This window comes from Planococcus citri, chromosome 1 (assembly GCF_950023065.1).
Source record: "Planococcus citri chromosome 1, ihPlaCitr1.1, whole genome shotgun sequence".
Classification (NCBI taxonomy): Eukaryota; Metazoa; Arthropoda; class Insecta; order Hemiptera; family Pseudococcidae; genus Planococcus; species Planococcus citri.
Genome location: NC_088677.1, coordinates 23,263,502 through 23,285,694, shown reverse-complemented (window position 1 = coordinate 23,285,694; position 22,193 = coordinate 23,263,502). Strand labels below are relative to the sequence as shown.

At 37.3% G+C, this 22,193-nt stretch overlaps 1 protein-coding gene across 1 annotated transcript in view; it reads left to right on the top strand.

Annotated features, from left to right (window-relative positions):
- Positions 1-22,193, top strand: part of LOC135849932 (fatty acid synthase-like) — a 40,699-nt gene that overhangs the window by 3,760 nt on the left and 14,746 nt on the right. The window contains exons 2-13 of the mRNA XM_065370588.1: positions 12,944-13,196; positions 13,275-13,601; positions 13,715-13,915; positions 17,709-17,947; positions 18,093-18,323; positions 18,405-18,596; positions 18,779-18,904; positions 18,987-19,217; positions 19,297-19,716; positions 19,819-19,956; positions 20,036-20,202; positions 20,278-20,422. Coding sequence (XP_065226660.1) covers positions 12,995-13,196; positions 13,275-13,601; positions 13,715-13,915; positions 17,709-17,947; positions 18,093-18,323; positions 18,405-18,596; positions 18,779-18,904; positions 18,987-19,217; positions 19,297-19,716; positions 19,819-19,956; positions 20,036-20,202; positions 20,278-20,422 — 2,619 coding nt within the window. The 5' untranslated portion in view covers positions 12,944-12,994. The remainder of the gene's footprint in view (positions 1-12,943; positions 13,197-13,274; positions 13,602-13,714; positions 13,916-17,708; positions 17,948-18,092; positions 18,324-18,404; positions 18,597-18,778; positions 18,905-18,986; positions 19,218-19,296; positions 19,717-19,818; positions 19,957-20,035; positions 20,203-20,277; positions 20,423-22,193) is intronic.

Below are 22,193 nucleotides of genomic sequence, written 5' to 3'. Positions count from 1 at the left end.
TGAAAAAGAGGACTTACTGGACTGTTGGACAGTTGGACACCCTGCAAAATTTCTGTGTGTACTTTTCCAAAAAAATTTATGAGTTATAATGGCTCTCTAATTAAGGATTCAATTCTATCGCACAATCGACTTTTCCGGGGGAAAAAGTAGGTAACTTCAGAAGCCAAAAATGTTTGAAAAAGTACCCAATCAAGAACTAGCTGAAACCAAACCAATCAAGTTATAAAACGTGAATAATTTCTTTCAACTTTCGTAAGGCACTTCAGATTAAATTGAATTTCCCAGATATGCCACCTTCAGTTCCTTCGCAATTTTTTTTCATAAATTTTTCAAAATGTTGTAAGGGAGTTGCAATCTGAAAATGAAGAAAAGTTTCGAATTCATGCACTTTTAAATGAGTAAAAATCAAATTGCAGATCAAATTATGCTATTTTTTTTCATTTCGGCTCTTTTTTCTGGGGGGGGGGGGGGGGGGAGAGATAAGTCACCGAAGAGTCGTATCCCAAAAAGTGAGCGAACATTCGAACTCAGCATCTTCGAAATTCGAACAAACGAGCGACGTATAAAAATAGTTACTTAGAATTTTTTAGAATAGGTAATGAAGATGTTCGAGATACTGCTGGAGGGGAAAAGAGAGGTCGAAGGGGTCGAATAGAAACGAAATGAGACAATTTTTAAAGACTTTCGTACCCCTTCCCATCTCGAGGGTGTAGAGATCATATTTTTGAAAATTAGTTCATTGAACAGAAAATGAGAAAGTGTTTTTATTATGTAATTTATTCAAGTGATCAATATGGAAGCATTCAGCTCTTGCATTCATTATTAAAAGTTGTCTTTTCATTTAAAACATTCCAATTTATTCAAAATAATAAAAAAAATCAAATTGAAACTCTTGCTTCAAATTTTGGAGGATTTTTTCAAAATTTCAGCATTTATCAAAAATTTATTCTGAATCTCAAACTAAAAAGCAACACTTTTTCAAATTCGAGCCTTCCTCCCCCCCCCTCGAACTACCTGAACCTCTCCCCTAGTTTCCTTTCAATTTTGAGATCAGATGGAGAATTTTCTCTCAAGTTTACGAACGTGTCAGAAAAAGAAGAGGAATTGTTGTGTTTTGAGAAATTATTTCGCTCTATAGGATCTGAATCCTCAACATGAAGTTTAGGCATTGACCTATTACCGAGGTCATTCGGTCATAATTTTTTAGTAGCTTTGATCAAATTTTTTTTTAAAAGTTTTAAATCAACCCTTCGTATTCAGTGGTATCATAAGCAATAAAACATAATGATACGTAGGTCTGTATAAATGTCGTCATCGTCGCATCCAGCGAAATGGGCGTCATGCGACACTTGTACGGTTGCATTTTGCAAAGTTGTCAGCATTCGCGTTATTTTTTATGGTTTCTCGATCGACGTTCAGAGTACGAATTTTAATAAATTCTGCGATTCGCGTTTCAATCGGTGTTTTTGATCATTTTAGGTAGGTACATTTGAATGATAAATATTAAATACTCAAAAGGTCACGGCTCATGGATAATTCTCGAAGCGAGCACTTTCCAATTATTCTTTAAAATCGAGTTTCGATCATTTTTCGCATTCGAAAGACTTCAAAGTTGACCAGAATTTTTAAAACGAAAGTGAAACTGCGAATTAGTTTGAGTTTTAGATTTCCGAATCTTTACTTATGAGAATTCCAGTCTTGTTTTTTAATTATTTTCCATAATTTGAAACCGGTACCAACCCCCTACTCGAAGAGATTCTGCGCCAAATATACCCCTAAATCTAATTCCCCACCAATAATAATAATTACCTACGGAGATTGTAGAATGCAAATTGAAAATTACGCGTCAGTTGTCCTCGTTTTTCGCAGAAATTTTCGTACTTCAATTTTTACCTACGTAACCTACGTAGGTACTCAGTTATTGCTCTTGGAACGTTACCTCGATTAATGATTCCAAGGTCACGGTCAAAAGAAGCGTAAGTCGTTGATATTGTGAAAAAGTTTCACTTTTGCTAATGTTAATCGTATCACCTTGTAAAGGGGAATTTAAGGGTACCTTTAATTAACCCGCGATTTATCTTGAAATTACGCGATGCGAGACGAAGCAAAAACATTAAACGGACGCTTATAACTCTTATTTAATCGATCAAACCGAACGCGTATTTTTAATTTTATCAAATTATTACGTTTTGTACATTACGTAGAGGTGATAAGCCCAAGTAAGTACATAACTACGTATACTAAATTATGTATAATCCAAAAACAGCCATACCTGAAGAAAAATCAAAATGGTACCGAATGAACTGAAAACTGGGACTGATTTCCAAATTTTTAGGCAATGTATTCCCATTTTGGTCCTACCAAAACTGTAAAGGTGCGAAAAACTGGGTCCAATGGCGAGAGAAATGTCGAAAATTCATAATCTTCGAGATAAATTTGTTTGAAAGCCATTTTTTTATTGATTTGAAAATACCGAACAGAAATTTTTATTTTGAAAAAAGAGGTTGGGTCATTACAGAAAATTTAAAAAAGAGTGTTTTTTGGGTCGTATAATTTGATTATGACGATATTTTTCACATTGGGGGTCATTTCGTGTGTATCATATAAAATCACAATTTCAAAAATAAATTTAGCAAACTTGAATGAAAAACCGAAAAAATTCATCATTAGGACGAATTTCATTTTGTCTATTTCTGCCAGGTTTTGGAAATTCAGGGACTCGTTTTTCATGCAAAAAAAAACAAACAAACAAAAACAGCAACAATAACAACAAACACGAATGTAATTTGACCAATGTGAAGCAAAAAACTAAAATTTAGTTCCGGACGCGTTGATTTTCCAATTTCCAAAAAAATTCACCTAAAAAGCTCAAATCAGGTTTAACAAACACAAAATTAAATTGACCGTTCTTGTTATTTTCTTTGATTGATCCAGGGCTAAACTTTCAAAATTCGTTTTTACATATTCAAATTAATTTGCATTTTAGTAGGGACAAAACGGGGGTTTTGTTAGGGGGGGGGGGCCTCAAACATGGATTTTTTTTGTAGAGCAAAGGTAAACGTTTCCAAAAATTCGTATTTTAATACGTGAAAAATGAAAATAAATACAAGTTTTTTATGTAAAAAGTTTAATTTTTTCGTTTTCAAAATTTTAAAATTCGAATGATTATTTTTTAGAAATTTCAAGTTTGAAAAAAAATAAACAGGCCCGAACGAACTGAGGGCAAAAAAATTTCAAAAATTCGTATTTTGATAGGCAAAGTGAAAAGCTTTGTTTTTTTATGCGAGGAGTGTGATTTTTTTGGTTTCAAAATTTTAGAATTTGAATGTTTGTTTTTAGAAATTTCAGATCGAAATTTGTTAACTTTGGGGAGACGAACGGCCCACTCCTCAAACCCCCCTTCCACTTAGTTTCGTCCCTGCATTTTAGTGGCATTTTTTCAAACACTAGATAGTTTGAAAACCCGATGAAGGTCCCAGAACTAGTCGAAACCTCCACAGTTTGATTCAGGATATCGAAGCACACGAGCATAACCCAAATTTCTGCCCACTATCGCAATTCAATCAATTTTCAATAGGACGACATTTCATTTTATTTGCCAAAAATCGAGAAATTGAATTCAACTCCTGACATTTTGTTCAGCTTATTTATAAGGTTTTCAGATGCTCTTTCCATTTCTCGCTCTCCTTTTTAAAAATTCCTTTCAATTGAGACTATTCCTCCATGATTAGCTAGAGATTGCAAAGTTGAGAACCTGCAAATCAAAAAACTCAAAAAACCCAAAAATGAGTAAAAATTCATATCTTATGTATATTACAAATTGGCAATATAATTTTTCGTTTTGTACCAAAACAATCTGATGTAATGTTATTGGTTTTTTTTTACAATCTTGCATATCCTGATTTTATTCTACTTTTAGTGCTTTTTATTAAAATGTGCTGCTTTTTTCAGGCAGAGTTAAAATTTTCAATGCAAATAAGTATTTCCCTTTTTTTATGGAATTTCGAAAAAATTTCGTTGTTTTTCCTCCTGACTGATGAAGTGGTGAAAAAAATTGAGCAGAAAATAGTTTTTAGCAAATGGAACTGGAACTATGCAAAATTTGAAGAATTAGGAATGCATTTTGTTCTTTTCTTTTTGGGGAAAAAAACGTTTAAAAAGCACAGGATGTCTACAAAGTTGCGTAAGTCGCTACAATCGCCAGAAAATCTAACTTCTCACCAAAAATCTTCCAAAATTTGCTAAAAACGATGCAAAAAAATGCAAAACTTTACTACGCACCGCAAAATAAGGAAAAAATGTGCGAAATTTCATTCAAAACCATCCAAAAATACGACATTTCAATGTTGAAAGTTTTTGAATTAAAAATGATTGTTTTGGTACATCTCAAATTATGAATTTTCAAAAACCTCTAATTTTCAAAGATCAAAAGCTTAAAAAGAGCATGAAAATTTTGATTTTGGATTCCACTTCTACTAACCTTGAATCAAGAATATTTTTTTCCTCCATTAATTTTATTCATATTTTTTGAGAAGGTAAACTAGTAGGTACATATAGGTATGTACTTAAATTCATTCATTTTTTCATGCTGCAGTTTGAGTTGTTCATTTCAAAAAAATGTGACTGATTTTTTTTTCATTCAAAAATTGAGGATGGAGAGGGGGGGCTCTAAAAAAAAGTTGTGAAAAAAGTTCGCTTCGACACCCTTCTCCCCCGAAAAAATCTCAAGTGTCCAAAGACATTTTTTAAAAAAAGTAAAAAATTGACGTGTAAAAGTTTGATCCCCCCCCCCCTACAAAACTGTTAAAAAGTTGTTCATTTCAAAAAAAATTTAATTGATCATTTTTTCGTTATAAAAAATTTGAAAGGAGAGGAAGCTTTAAAAAAAAGTCGTAGAAAAAGGTCGCTTTGACACCCTTGTCCCTCCAAAAAAATCTTCGTGTCCAAAAACATTTTTAAAAAAGTAAAAAATTGACGTATAAAATGTTGATCCCACCCCCCCTCCCTTCCTGTCGGAAACTGTTGAAAAGTTGTTCATTTCAAAAAAATTCACTTGATTTTTTTTTCATTAAAAAAATTGAGGAGGGAGAGGAAGCTCTAAAAAAAAGATCGTGGAAAAAGGTCGCTTCGACACCCTTCTCCCTCCGAAAAAATCTTAGTGCCCAAAGACATTTTTAAAAAAAGTAAAAAATTGACGTGTAAAATGTTGACCCCCCCCCCCACCCGCCTTCTTACCTTAAATACAAGGAGTTGTAAAGTGTTTGAAAAATGCCCTGCTAAAATCCTGATTTTTCGTTTTGAAGTTTGGCCAGACACCTTATGCTCAAAAAAATCACATTTTTGAATTTTTTAAATATTCTCGTGGAAATGAAAAAATTGTTTAAAAATGTTGGCAAAATTGGAATCGTAACCGTAACGAACTATGTTCGGTAACTTTTAAGTTTTTATTTTTTATTAAAAATAAATTTCGGTTTCGCGATATATATATTGTTGGTTACGTATAAAATGGTTTTTTAGTTTTTTTCGTAAAATCGCGTAAACTGTTGGCTGTTAAATTATTGTTGTTTTTTCGTTGTTTTCGTTAGTTAATAAGTTCGTTCGCGTTAATATTATTCTTGTCGTCGTAAAGTAAAGTCATCGAGCATTTTGCTCAGTCTCTTTTGTCTGGTTTATTGATCGTTAGGTCAATGACCGTTTGTAATAAATATTTACATTTATTTTGTTGAAGTTTGTTTTCGATTTGTCGAATGTTAGGCAAGTTTAATATTGTTGTGAGTCAGATTTATCGATTGTGTATCGATTTATCGTACATGGTAGCGTAGAGCGTAGTTCGTGAAAGCTCTGTCTCGCAATTCGACGTCCTGTGTGGAATTTTCTGGCTTGTGTAGCTTCAGCGTATTGGTTCGTGTAGTGTTCGACGAAGTAAATGTCGACAGTCCTGTCCTATTTGCGGTCAGGAAAATCGGTCAACGTAGACGACGACGACAGTAGTGTAGACAAGCGTAAATCGAGCGCCGAGTTTCGTGGTTTTTCTGAAAAGGAAAAACCAGAACAAAGTATACCGAAGTTGAAAGGTAAAAGTAAAGTAAAGTTACAGCATGTATCTGAGTCATCCGGCGATTCGGAAGCTGGTCCAAGTTCAGCAGGTTTTGGTGATTCGATATCCGACGATCCGACGATCCCTGTTGATTCAGTTCCTCCTCCGTCTAATCCACCATCCGGTCCTCCACCTCCTCCACCTCCTGGTCCATCCGACGACGAGTCCGAAGGTAGTGAAAGTAGCGACGACGAGTCCGACGACGTAGCTGTAGAATCCGATTCGAGTAGTTCGTCTGGTAGTATGTTCGGTGCCGGTGATAATCGTGTAATGGAGTCGATGGTTTTTCGCGGTACGGGCTTCGTGTCCTGGAAGAGAAAAATAAAGGTCATTTTGGCGGCCAAAGGACTTCAAACCGCGATTCTCGAAGTAAATATGTTATCGGCGCGTAAAAAAGCGAAAGCTCTCGAAATTTTAATTAGGCACGTAGCTGAGAACGTTTTCCGACTGGTCAAGGAGACAGAGGACCCGTACGTATTCTGGACGGAGCTCAACTCCTTGTACCAGGCGGAAAACCAAGCAGCAATTATCGACTGTCGAACTCGTATTTCGAAGATTGTCATCGATATGTACAAAGGTCCGAAGGAGTTCTTGGAGGCATTTTATACGTTAGTAAACGATATGGAGAGTTTGGACGTGAAATTGACTCCATCGGAAATCTATACGTATCTGATCAACGCGTTAGGCAACTCACCTAAGTACGAGTCAGTGCGTATGACTGCTCGAGGACTAGTTCACGTCACAGCTGGAGACCCAAATCCAAAAGTGATTTCGTCGTTGCTTTTGAGTTTGGAAGATGCCTCGAAGAACTCCTCGACTTCGAAGAGTTCGACAAGTACCGGTTCAGCGATGGCCGCATCCGATCAATCCGGTAATAAAAATAATAATAGTCGTAATCGTAATCGTAATAAGTCGCGTAATCGTAGTTCGAACTCGTCCGGTAATTCGTCGAACGGTAACGGTGATCGTAACGGTAATAGTGGCTTCGTACAAGCCAAAGATCGTACCTGCTATAAGTGTCACAAACGTGGCCATATGGCCAAGTCTTGTCGATCCGCCGGAGGGAATTATAGAAACGATACCAACCCTTGGGGAAGTATCGTTTGCTATCGATGCAATCTAACCGGGCATATAGGTCGTAATTGTCCGCAGAATGGTGATTCGTCGCGTAATAACGGTGGTAACGGTTCGTCGAGTGGTACGTCGGGTACGTCTGGTACTGCAGGTTCGTCCGGTTCGTCAGGTCCTCGTCCGTCTATCGCGTTAGGTCTTTTTCCGCCGACATCTGGAAAAAAAGAAAATTTTTCGTTAGATGAAGGTCGTAGGTGTAATATCGTAGATGAATTCGTGAAAGATAGGTTCGGTCGTAGCAGTTTCGGTGATAGTATCGCGATTTCAAATTTCGGAAATTCGCGTAATGTAAATATCGGTTCGAATTATTTTTTAGGTGACTCGACCGCTTTAAACCTCGGTGAAGAAAATGCGTATGTCGAGACAAACGATGACGACGGCGTCGATTTTATCACGTTTGTCGTCGACAGTGGGGCGACTTCGCATTTTCTAAAACATCCCGGAGTCCTACTCGATGAGAGGAAAGTAAACGAGAGTTTGCAATCCGCTCATTGTGAGGTATCTCTGATGAAAGAGGGAGTTGGTAAATTGAGAGTCTTAGCCGATGACGGAAACGTCTATTGGTTAAACGAGGTATACTATGTACCTAGTCTTTCGTTTAGTCTTCTGTCCGTGTTGAAAATCGTAGCGAACGGTTATCGTTTCTTCTTCGATGAAGATCCTCGTTTGGTCGATCCTGCGGGAAATATAGTATCTAGATTAGTTCTTAACGATAATGGATTGTATACGATTCAATTTATGATCAATATACCTCCTCTCTTGTATTCTTGTTCCAATTATTCATCTGCGTTGATTACAAACGATAACAGTGACTCGACAAGTGTAGGTAATACCTCGACGACGATAGGTAATGATTCTGGAGTCGTAGTTTCGAACGTTTCAAGTGTAGGTATAGGAAATACCAGTACGTGTAGTGACAGTGATGTAAATCTGAAAAATAAAAAGAAAGTAAATAGGTTAAAAGGTGAAGGTGACATCTGGCATCGTAGGTTGGCTCATACGAGCAAGACGGTACTAGATAAGATTCCTGAGTTACGTGGATGTGATTGCCCACCTTTCAATCAGTGTCAAATTTGCTGTAAAGCAAAACAAAAGAAACATACCTACGATTCAAGTAGGTATAGGTATCCGAATCCGCTCGATCTCGTTCATATAGACGTAATGGGTCCTATTACTGAAGGACTAGAGGGCGAGCGATACTTGATTGGCTTCGTAGATGACTGTACGAGATGGGGAGTAACGTTCGGAATGAGAAGTAAAGCCGAAGTAGGTACCTACCTAAAAAAATATGTTAATATTAGTGAAACGTTATGGAATACGAAGGTTAAGCGTATAAGGTGCGACAACGCTAGCGAGTTTATCGGAGGTACCTTCAAAGAGTTCGTCGATGAGAAAGGCATATCGATGCAGAACAGTGAGCCGTATGAGAAGCAGCATAATGGCACCGTCGAGCGTTTTTTCCGAACCATCCAGGAAAAAATGCGAGCTCTGTTATACGAAGGCGGGTTAACGAATAAATTTTGGCTTTACGCTGCATACACGGCGAACTACGTGTACAATCGTTTACCGCATTCTGCCTTGAACGATCTGTCACCGTACGAGCTGTGGAATCGCCGAAAGCCGGATTTATCGAGAGTAAGATTGTTTGGAAGCGTTGCACGAGTTCTGGTACCGCCTGAAAAGAGAAAGAAAACTGATGAGAAGTCGATCGATATGGTTTTACTCGGTTTTACAGAGACAGGTTATGTATTGTACGACGTTTTACGAAATAAATTTACGAATTCGAGTTGCGTAGAAGTAGACGAAACGCGTAAGATACACGATGTTATTAACGATCATTTGTTAAAAACATCGGTATCAGTGAGTGTAAGCGATGTAAATATCGTACCGACGGTAACACCGGTATGTAACGTTGATTCAGCTCCTGGTTGCTCCATGGATAAACCCAGATGAGCTGACTGAAGCCGAACGTAGCGGTGATATTTTAGTAGATCGTAGTTTAATCGATATATCATCTTCGGATGAACGTAGCGACGATTTTGCTTGCTTTGCACTCGCTGGGGTCGATGACCTTACGTATGAAGAAGCGTTAAACGGTCCTGAAGCGAAATTTTGGCGTGTAGCGATAGATGAAGAGTTAAAGGCGATGGAGATCAAAGACGTTTGGTATTCAGCATCTGAAAAAAGCGTAAATAAAGAGAATTATTCGAAAGTAGACAGTAAGTGGGTTCTAAAGAAAAAAATCAACTCGAATGGTGGGGTGAAATTTAAGGCTAGATTGGTGTTGCGTGGTTTCAAAGACAACCATTTTTATGAGTTGGATGAAATATACGCTCCAACACCTAATCAACCGATAATACGCTCGATGCTCAATCTAGCTATGGTCAACAAGTGGCAGTTGAGACAGCTAGATGTGAGTACTGCATTTCTCAATGGAGATATAAACCGAGGTATTATGTTCAACCCACCGAAAGGGACTAACGAAGAGAAAGGTGTCGTATACATTCTCAAACGTTCGTTATATGGATTAAAAACGAGTCCCAAGTCGTGGAACGCAAAATTGAACGAGTACTTACTTTCGCTCGGTTTCGTAAGGAGTAAAGTCGATCCTTGTGTGTATTTCGATGCCGAAAATCCTCTACGTTGTGTGTTTGTCGTTTACGTAGACGATTTTCTAATTACAGGTTGCGATGATCGTCTAATTGAGTGGTTGGTCAAGCGTTTGAATGAGCGTTTTGGAATCAGAGACCTGGAACAATGCAAGAAGTTCATTGGAATGGAAATTAATCGTAGTAAAGAAAAGTTAGAAATACATCAAAATTCATATATCGAGCAGTTAGTTAATGATTACGGTTTATCTAATTCGAATAGTATCTCAACTCCAATCGAACCGGGCTTGAAGATCACCAATCTCAAGCTCGATAAAAGTTATGAAACCAAAGTGCGTGGTCTCTTAGGAAGTTTAAGTTACATAGCAAGGGGAACACGTCCCGATATCGCTTTTGCTGTAAACTTTCTAAGCAGATACCAGCACTTGGCAAACAAGGAGCTATTCGAATATAGTAAGCGTATTCTCAGGTATCTACGTAGTACGTTAGACGTGAAACTTACCTACGTAATACCTGAAGTAGTCGATAAACACTCTGTAAGAGTGTACGTAGATTCGGACTTCGCTGGTGATTGTTTAGATAGGAAGTCAACGTCTGGAATTTTTGTGTTACATTATGGTAACGTAATTGACTGGGTAGTCAAGAAACAAAATTGTGTTAGTCTTTCGTCGTGTGAAGCTGAATACGTTGCGTTAAGTACATCTGGAAAGGAAGTCTTGGCTTGGCGAAATCTGTTTGTCGAATTAGAAGTTCGTATTGACACCGTACCGGTGTATTGCGATTCTAATGCAGCGATTGCCGTTGCGAATACGGTCGAATCGAAACGTACCAGACATATAGATGTCTGTTATCATCATATACGCGATTTAGTCACAAAACAGATCGTTTACTTGCAAAAGATATCTTCGGCGGATCAACTTGCCGATATTTTAACCAAAGCCACGACACGTACCGTATTCGACAGACTCTGTGAGTCATTATTTAACGCTTAAATTAAGTCTTCGAGTCGATTTTTATGTAATTTAAGTATAGTTTAACTGAAATTTTGCTGTAAAAATATCTTTGTTTCAAAGTGTTTACAAACACCGGTAATGATAAGAAGCAACAAGTTTTACGTTTATTTTAGTGGTACGCGTGTTAGGGAAAATATTTTTATGGTGGGGTGTTGGCAAAATTGGAATCGTAACCGTAACGAACTATGTTCGGTAACTTTTAAGTTTTTATTTTTTATTAAAAATAAATTTCGGTTTCGCGATATATATATTGTTGGTTACGTATAAAATGGTTTTTTAGTTTTTTTCGTAAAATCGCGTAAACTGTTGGCTGTTAAATTATTGTTGTTTTTTCGTTGTTTTCGTTAGTTAATAAGTTCGTTCGCGTTAATATTATTCTTGTCGTCGTAAAGTAAAGTCATCGAGCATTTTGCTCAGTCTCTTTTGTCTGGTTTATTGATCGTTAGGTCAATGACCGTTTGTAATAAATATTTACATTTATTTTGTTGAAGTTTGTTTTCGATTTGTCGAATGTTAGGCAAGTTTAATATTGTTGTGAGTCAGATTTATCGATTGTGTATCGATTTATCGTACAAAAAATACCAATTTCGAAAAATCCTTAGAACCAAAGTGTTGGCTGACTAAGATGTTGAGTTGCAGAGTCTCCTTCTGCAAAAATTCTAAATTTTTCTGATGATCACTTTGTTCAGAGTCACACCTTGAATGATTTTTACGACTGGTGGTTTTTCTCGAATTTCTTTTCTCGATCATTCCTCTTCGCCTCGTTATGAAAAATATCATCAAAATCGAATTTTACGACTAGGTACCTATATTACAATGCGAGCGAATTTTTTCAACTCGTTCTCACGATCCCCTCCCCCCCTCTCAAACCAAAAAAAGGACATTTCATCGCAAAAATTTGAGAATATTCGACATTTTCTTCCTTTTTGACCCCCCGTGTGGCTCATGGATTACAATATTCGCAGTCTAAATGCGTTTCCACCGGTGTGTGATGCGTTCTGCGCTGTACTCGAGCCTATTTTTCTGCAAACTGATGAAATAAGGTGCTATGTGATGTGTATGGAGAGGCAAGCAGCCGGCAAATAGAGAATGACGAACACCGCGTTTTTTCTGTTTCGCATTTATGGCACGGTAAATTTATAGGTACATATTCGTGATGTAGGTAATTACTCGTTCGTTATGTACTCGTATATGTAATGTACTGTGTATATGTAGACGTATAGTAGGTACGCTATCATACTAAAATCGAGCATATTCCTACGTTGTTTTTTTTTTACCGAATTGAGTTTTACAGTTTATGTACTCGTAGTATGTATACTGTAATAGGTACACTACAGGCAGGTCTATAAGGTATGCCTCTGCGGCAATCAGTCGTTCGTTCTGTGTCAGTGACGCACCAAAGAAAATCGATTACGACGTCATACTGGAATCCGATCCAGTCAGCCGAATCCATGTTTCAAACGCAATCTCGATACATTTTCATAGTCTTGCGGTTCGATATTTCGCTCGTACAAATACCAACGACAGGACAATTCAAAATTTTCCAAAAAAAAAACTGCCAAAAATTGAGAATTTAATTCGCAAAAGAGAAATTTTGGACCGCAGATGAAGCTTTTGGAAACGTATGGTCTCCAAAAGTACAACTTTGGTTACTAAATTTCTGCCTACAGAACACATTTGGCTAACTTGGGTACTTGGGTAGGTACAGATTTTATGGCTCGTCAAGTACACGGTGCCTTTCTGCGTCGCGATCGCGGTCGTCTAATACGTAACACGTGCTCGGAATTTAAACCTTTGGTGTAAATCAACGTGATTAAGCCGGGCGTCCGTTACTCTAAACTTACGTACGTACGTATATAAGTTGAACTTGAAATGAAAGCGAATTGCGAAAACAAAATTACAACTAATGATACGCAATTAAAATACGAACACTCGTACATTGTGTAGGTAGTGCGATTATCGTTGATTGTTTTTCATTCATATTCGCAAATCTGCAAGTAGCTCCTAATCTAATTGTCGTATTCGAATACTTTTTTTTTCGTCCTTTATCTCATATCAACTGTATACTAATTTTATGGATTGTATTGTTACAGATAGCGACGCAACCGTCGTCGTAGTCCTACAGACAACAAACGATACTAATCATGCCAGCTTTAGTTCCGGACGTAGACATACACCCAGCTGATGTGGAATCCAATAGATCGGCATCATGGCTCAATCAAGACGATGTGGTCATCTCAGGAATGTCGGGCAGATTACCGGAGAGCGATTCGGTCGAGGAGTTCGAAAAGAACTTGTACGAAGGAGTCGATATGGTTACAGATGACGAAAGACGTTGGCCAGCAGGTAAATACTTTGGGAGGGTATTTGATTAGCTTTTCGAGCGACTGCAACAAACTGTGACTGACTCTTGAATTTTTTCAGGATTATTCGGTCTACCCTTAAGAACCGGTAAATTAAAAGATATCAAACATTTCGACGCTTCGTTCTTCGGCGTACACGCCAAACAAGCCGAAGTAATGGATCCACAACTGCGTCTGCTCTTGGAAGCGACCTACGAAGCTATCGTCGACGCAGGAGTAAATCCTTCCGCCATCAGAGGCTCGAATACCGGTGTTTTCATCGGATGCTCGACCAGTGAATCCGAAGACTTCTACAATCGCGAAGCGAATCGCGTCAACGGTTACGGTTTAACTGGATGTTGCAGAGCCATGTTTCCGAATCGTGTTTCGTACACTTTCGATTTTAAAGGTAAGATCGCGCTCGACGAGCTGGGAGCTGATACAGCGACCCGAATACATACCTATATGCAAGCATATCCTCCTAGCAGAGCTCAATTTAATTTTCTTTTTTCCCCCTTATAGGACCCAGTTACGCTATAGACACGGCTTGCTCCAGTAGTTTATTCGGTCTGCAGCAAGCTTTGGTTGCCATCAGAACAGGACAATGTGACGCTGCCATTGTCGGAGGATGTAATTTATTACTAAAACCAACCAGTTCGTTGCAATTTCACAAACTTAGTATGTTATCGCCCCAAGGAATGTGCAAAGCTTTCGACGCATCAGGTATGTTCAATCTCAGCTAATCGTACTTGAGTACTTGATGGTACTAGGACTTACCCTGAGGGTGGGAAGAGGGGAGTAATCCATATGAAAAATTTATCGAGATAAACTGAAAAGTTTTCCACGAAAAAGTTCGAACTTCAATGTACAGGGGTTCTTAATAGCACAAATTTCATTTTTGATGACTAAGTATACGACCCTAGGCGAAAATAAGACAAAAAAAAGTGCAAAATTCAAAATTGTGTCAAAATGTGGGTTTTTGAGGGCGTATTATTCCATTTTCAAAGACCATTCGACTTCAAACCTCAAAATGGGCTCTAAAGAAGGGGTTCAAAACTTGAAACTGACAATTTTCAAAAAAAAAGAAAAAAAACACAACATGGGTATCAAAATCTTGATTTTTAAGGGCACTGAACTCATTTTTGAAGCCTACTCGTATTTGACCTCGAACACCAAAAATTTGGTTTCAAAGAGGAGGCATGAAATTCAAAATTGAAAAAAAGTCAATAGTAGCATCCAAACGTGGGTTTTTAGATCACACCATTTACTATTGAAGACCATTCAACCTTAAGCCCCAAAATGCGATCCAAATAGGATGTAAGAAATCAGGTATTTAGAAAAAGTACAATACTGGTGTCAAATTAAAAAAAGCCTACCAATTAATAATCATTAAAAGAGGCTGAAAAAATTCATATTCCTAAAAGTACTTTTTGGATTTATCTGTATTATTTTCGGTGTTTTTATGCTAAAAATTTCAAATTTCCCTGACATTTATAAAAGTTAAATTTCCTGACGCATACCACGTTTCTAGAGAATGGAAACTCTAAACACTACATGTTTTCAAAAAATTACTATCATTTTTTTAATTTTTTGGTGCTGACCACAAAAATTGAATTTTTTTGTAGATACTTATTTGACGGAACTTCAACAAGAAATTTAAAGTGAGAAAGAGAGAAGATAGAGAAGGGGGGAAGGTTCGAATAAAAATTTGCCAACCGATATGAGGAAAAAAAAGTACAAATTTTTATTCTTATGACTCATAAAAATTTTTAATTTTTGTTTTGGATATTTGGAAGCTCCAAATATCAATTTTTCATTTTAAAACAAAAAAAATTGGCCTCGACAAAATAAGTGAGTGAGGGCAAAAGATTTTGAAAATTTGATTTCTGATTTAGAAAAAAAACAAAAAACAAAAAAAATAGAACAAGCTTGAACGAAGCGAGGACGACAATTTTTGAAAATGTGTACCTATTTTTAGAGAACTAAAAACGAGTTTTTTATGCAAAAAGTTTTTTTTTTGACTTCAAAATTTTAGAATTTGAAAATTTTTTTAGGATGTTAGGTAATTTTGAAAAAAAAGAGAACAGGCCCAATTGAGAACGAAAACTTTTGAAAATTTTTATTATCATCTGTCAAAATTTCAAGTGCTAAAGTGCATTTTTCGACTTTTGGGGAATTTTTGAAAATCAAATTTAGGCCAAAAATGAGGGGAAAAATCAAAATTTTACCAAATTGACCAAGAAAGCTGAAATTTGGGATATACCCTATTTTCCACATGCCAAATCGATTGGAAACTACTGTTTCAAACCGTTTTGAGCTATTTTGGAGCCGCCAGCAGATTTTTGAAACGCGAATTCCCACAAAATTTCATCAAATAGAGTTGGAAAGCTGAAATTCATTCTTCGAACTAATTTCAATACGCTACGAAGTCAACTGTAGGTGGATTTAAGTCGTTTTGGAGCCTCCAGCGACTTTTTGAAAATTACAGGAGCCTCCAGCAAATTTTTGAAACTCGAAATTTCCTCACAATTTCATCATATGGAGATGGAAAGCCTAAATTCATTCTGCAAACTAATTTTAATTCGCTACAAAGTCGACTGCAAGTAGATTTCAAGTCGTTTTGGAGCCTCCAGCGACTTTTTGAAAGGTTGTATGACTTTTTTGGAAAATTGAAATTTCCAAAAAGTAGCTGGAAGCATCAAAACCGTTTTAAACCACCATGCAGTCGACTTCATATCATATTGAAATTAGTTTGCGAAGCGAATGCTAACTCCATTTGATAGAATGTTGTGGGAATTTCAAGTTTCAAAAATCTGGCGGAGACTCCAGTAATTTTCAAAAAGTCGGTGGATATTCCAAAATGACGTGAATCCACCTGAAGTCGTCTTCAGAGGGTGTTAAAATTGTAGTGCAGAATAAATTTCGGCTTTCCATCCTCGTTTGACGAAATTTTGGGGAAATTTCAATTTTCAAAAATCTACTGGAGGCTCCGGTAATTTTCAAAAAGTCGCTGGAGGCACCAAAACTGCTCAAAACGGTTTGAAACAGTTTTCAATCGATTTGGCATGTCAAAAATAGGGTATATCCCAAATTTCAGCTTTGTTGGTCAATTTGGTAAATTTTTGATTTTTTCCCTCATTTTTGGCCTAAAATTGATTTTCAAAAATTCATCAAAAATCGAAAATTGCACTTTAGCACTTGAAATTTTGACAGACGATAAATTTTTGCCTGATCTTTTGATCTAATGCTGGAACGCAAAATCTGCGATTTCGGCTGACCTGTCAATCAGAATGGCCGCCATTTTGTAAGTAGGGCCACTTTTTTTTAGGACAAGGGCTAGAAACGTTCCTTAGGACTCCCCTTTTAAGAAAAAAGTTGTCCCGGAGGATCGGGTGGGGGGTGCTATAGATTATGCGGTTTCCCCTACTATTGAATGACATTTTTTTTAGAAATTTCAATTTTGAAAAAGAAAAGCAAAAACTTGTCCCTGGTGGTAGTTTTTGAATTAAATTTTCTGCAATTTTCTTTCATAATAATTATTTTTTTGAAATTAGTTCAGAAAATCAACTTTTAAGTATAAAAAAAAATTCGCGGTAAACTTATCTCATTTTTTCATCCAATCTAAAATTTTGAGTCAAGAATAATTCTTTTGAAGTTTTTAAGGTAAGGGTTGAACAAATAAATAACCTCAAAATCGTATATTTTTCGCCCATAAAACACCACATTTAGACACGAGTCTTCCCAAAATTTTTCCACAATTACGACTTCAATACTACCCTCATTGAGGTGCCCAGGGGCTGAAGAACTGAATAAACTTAAAAAAGCTGTGTTTTCAAACTCAAATTATACCGAGATTTCGACACCATACTCGACTTCTATCCTATTTCCGCTGAATTTCAATCAGGCACCTCTTTTTTTCGGATAGGTGTATGTATGTACCTATTTATAAAGTTACAAGCCAATTAGGAAGACAGGTTGAAATGCATTCATGAATATTCATAGCTTCTCATTCATAATTGCAGTTACGTATAAATAAACGCATTCTCGAAATTGCTGACATTTAATTAATAGGTATCTACGTATTTGAAAAACTTGAAAACACGATACAAACTCTAAACACTCAATTATGATGAGGTGGAGGGGGGTGTATTATGAGTATGTACAATTTCTTTTTACGATGACGAAATAATAGCGACAAAATTTCTACAGAGAAACAGGTGAAAATTTTTCACAAGAAATAGATCGAAGCCTAAATCGAAGCCCAAAGTTGAAAAAAATTGTCGATTTTATCAAATTTCCCAGACTTAGGAATGAAAATTTCAAATTTATTGTTTACTTTTCCTCAAGGATGAAATCCCTGATTCATAATGTATCCTTCAGAATGGACACCGTGTTCTCTCTAGAAGGGCTGAATAACCAAAATTAGTCCAAAATTACTTCTCGTATAACATAGGTATATAGTTCTCATGTAGATGTACCTAAACCTATGTATATTAATCTTGCACCGATTGCGCAGGAAACGGATACGTACGAAGTGAAGCCGTCGTCGCGATATATCTGCAAAAATCCAGCGACGCTAAAAGAGTATACGCTACGGTCGTAAACGCCAAAACGAACACGGATGGCGCCAAAGAACAAGGTATCACATTTCCATCGGGAGCGTGCCAAAAGAATCTGATTCAGCAAGTATACGCCGAAGCTAACGTGAACCCAGCTGACGTAGCCTACGTCGAAGCGCACGGTACCGGTACCAAAGTACGTTTTATTTTTACACTTTCGTACAACTACCTCGTCAGCTAATTAATCAATTACCTACAAATACGTCTATCCACATTAGTATTATAGAGTAATTTGCCATCCTATTAGACATTACAATGGTTTTGTTTCATTTGCTTTGCAGGTTGGAGATCCCCAAGAAGTTAACTCGATCGTAGATGTATTTTGTAAAGGACGTAGCTCGCCATTGTTGATTGGTTCAGTCAAATCCAACATGGGTCATTCCGAACCCGCTTCCGGTCTGTGTTCGATGGTGAAAATTTTAATCGGTTTGGAAAAAGGACTGATACCACCCAATTTACATTTCCAAAGCCCCAACAAAGACATTCCCGGCCTGAATGACGGACGCTTACAAGTACGTCTTGCTACACTGTACTCGAAATTGTGTATGTTATTAAATTTGGTGACACAGTAATCTTACTTTGATTTTTCTAAGGTTGTAAACAAACCATGGCCCTTCAATGGAGGTTACGTAGCATTGAACTCGTTCGGTTTCGGAGGAGCAAATGCTCACGTTTTACTCAAATCCAATCCTAAACCCAAAGAATCACCGATCCAAGATGAAATTCCTAGACTTGTTTGCGTTTCGGGCAGAACTGAAAGCGCTGTAAACAGCATGTTGGACAAGGTAAGCGTTTTGTCATTGATGATTAATCCTCCTTGAATCTCGATAAAGAACCTACCAAAAGTAGATCATCCTTTCTATATTGTCGATTTCTGACGTCCTTCCAAAACATTGGGCACATTCGATCAGAGAGACTGAATTTTAATCTGTCAACTTATATATACCTACCCATTTATTATCCTCAGGTTATAAATTCATCTCGCGACGACGATTTGATCGCTTTAATACACAGTATTCACAATCAAAACATTCCCGGACATTCGTACAGAGGATTCACAGTTTTGAATAACAGTCCACCCAAAGAGATCTCCGTAAGTATTCTTAAACACCTGCTTCAATACTTACCTACCTACATTTGCCTATCTCGAATGATCCAACAACTTCATATTACAGTCCTACAACGAAGAAGTTCGCCCCATTTGGTACGTATTCTCCGGAATGGGAAGCCAATGGGCTGGCATGGCCAAAGATTTACTGAAATTGCCACAATTCGATCAAAGCATCCGCAAAGCTGCCCAAGTCTTGCAAGCTGAAGGCTTCGATTTGTACAACGTTTTGAAATCCGAAGACGAATCGACCTTCGATAACGTTCTAAATTCGTTCGTCTCCATCACCGTCATGCAGGTTTGTACCATCTCACAAGTGAACTAATCCAGCCAATCAGTGAATCCATTCTACAATATGAATTTTTGCCCTGCCTTAGGTCGCTTTGGTCGATTTATTGAAAACAATCGGAATCGAACCAGATGGTATTGTTGGACACTCAGTCGGTGAATTGGGATGCGCCTACGCTGACGGTACTTTCACCAGCGAACAAGCTATCTTGGCTACTTTCTGGAGAGGACGCAGTATTATGGAATCGCAATTGCCCAAGGGAGCCATGGCCGCTATTGGATTATCGTGGGAAGAAACACAGAAACGTGTACCGAAAGATATCGTAGCAGCTTGCCACAACAGCACGGACAGCGTGACCATTTCCGGACCTCCTGAATCTATTTCGAAATTCGTTCAACAACTTCAAAAAGAAGACGTATTCGCCAAAGAAGTAAAAAGTTCCGGTTTCGCTTTCCATTCCAAATATATCGCTGATGCTGGACCAAAATTGAGGAAGCATTTAGAAAGGGTGAGTGGCATGTCCTCAATGCTACTGTTATGTTGGTAGCTCTTGCTCGTCATTTCAGTTCTTCGTATTTTAATTTCTCATATTTTTCATCCCTCATCACAGATCATCCCAAGTCCGAAACCACGTTCCTCCAAATGGATCAGTAGCTCGGTACCAGAATCTGGCTGGAGTACACCATTGGCTCAATTGTCGTCGGCCGCTTACCACGTCAGCAATCTTCTGTCTCCTGTTCTATTCCACGTGAGTACAAAGTCAGCTATCTAACTGGCTGCAATGATTTCCGAAATGTAATCGTCAATATCTCTGTTGCTGTTTTCAGGAAGCTTTACAACATGTTCCCGAAAATGCCATCGTTATTGAAATCGCACCTCACGCTTTATTGCAAGCTATTCTGAAACGTGCTCTTGGTTCAAACGCCACTGTTTTAGGATTGGTTAAAAGACTGCACCCCAATAATTTAGAATTCCTGTTGAGCAACTTGGGAAAGTGAGTTGACTCGTTGTCGAACACTTGCGTATGAGCATTGGCGAGCAATTCATCACGTTTTATTCTGGTTTGCAGATGCTTCAATGCCGGCGGACAGCCTAAATTGAGTAATCTTTTCCACCCGATCAAATTCCCAGTTTCCAGAGGTACACCTATGATTCAGTCTATGGTCGAATGGGATCATTCCATCGAATGGGGTGTTGCTGACTTCTCTGATATGGTAAGTTTCGTATCAGTTACATGCTACTACGTATTTGACTATCAATACATCGTTACAAAACGTGACTAATTTCTACCTACTTCGAGACATGATAAAATATCTAATTGATTTTTCCATTTTAAAAGACTCCTTATCTTACTCAACTCGATAGGAATAAACACGTCTTATCACTATTTTACAATTTTCCACACATTTTTCAAAATGTGAGCTCTGGGAGGGCACTGACATGAGGTCTGTGGAGGGGGGATTGCAACTAGAAAATAAATAAGATATTCAAATTCAAAACTTCGGTAACTTTTTTCTTGTTTTAAAAATTTTGGAGTGGCAGGAGGGGTAACTGTAGAGAAATGCTCAAGAAAAATTTTCCATAGTTGCTCGCTTTCAAAGATTTCAAATTCATCTAAAATGGAAAGAGTATTTCCGGGTGAAATAGGTGAAATACCCCTGCCCTCGGATTTTTGAAATTTTGAAGAAATATTTTTGGACAGCTCTGAAAAAAATTGTGGACTCGAAATCCCCCCCCCCCCATGTTCACAATTACAAAAATCTTTTTTTTTGGAAGGGGGGAATCACATTTCAACGAGTTTTAAATAAAAAAATTTTGATTTTACATAAAATAAGTACAGGTAGCATGAGTCTGTCCACATGAATTTCTTCTAAATTTTTTGCCCCCCCTTCCCCCCGTAGGAGGGAGAAATATTGACCAAAGAAAACTTGAAACCGCCCGAAATTATTTTCCTTCCAAAAGTATGTTCAATTAGAGAGTACTAAATATTTTTGGAATTTTTTTCAAATTTTTTCTCCAGGCGGGGGTTATCTTTAAAAACTCAAAAAACTCTTCAAAATGTGTTTTTGTGTCATAGCACTGCAAAAAAATATACATGAGATGGAGTTATGAAATTTTGCACGTGATCCTTGAAAAACTGTAGAAAATGCAACAATTTCTCGAAAATCTCATTTTGGGCCCATGGGCACCTCCCCACCCAATTTTGGGTCTGATGAAGGTTGACAATGTGGGTGTCGTTTTCATATGAATCGAACCCCCTGAACACGAATATGAAGTTGGATTTGAAACTGGAGCCTTCCAAGGGTCCCATTTGGGTGATGGGGTGAGGGGATAGATTGCCCTAAAATTGTTTTTTTTTTTCAAAACTCGACCAAATTTATTCTAAATCTCAAACTTCAAAAGGATTACCTTTTCAACATTGAGACTCCAACCTCGGACCTCTTACCTTTTTTCACTTCAATTTTGTGGTATAAAAATTTTTCATGGATAGGTTCCGAAAGTGTTCGGAAAAGTTGACAAATTGCTGTATTTTGGAACAATAAATTGCTCTTCAGAAGGTCTTACATTCTTGAAAATCGTCTACTTTCTTCAACTACTCAATTTTCAAACTGAATGATTAAGTATTCAATTATTTAATTCTGTCTGAAGATATAATAATCGTACTTTTTAGCACAGCTTTTCGCATAAAATTTTATTTTTATCAATTTTTTTTTCAAATTGAAAAATTTAGGAAAACATATAGACGTTTGGCAACATGGCAAAATTCTCGAAGCTCAGATAAACCTCATTTCTCACTTCTCTTTTCGAAAAAAGTTCTCAACCTAATCATTGCGTATCTGGCTTGACTTCTTGGTCGCCTTCTTTTTCGTCTCCCCCCCTCCCCATCTCCTCTAGAAACAATATAACAATCAATAGCTTCTCACTTTCATTTTTTTTCACCAAAAAAGAAGAGCCAAGACTTTAAAAAAACAAATTTTCAATTTT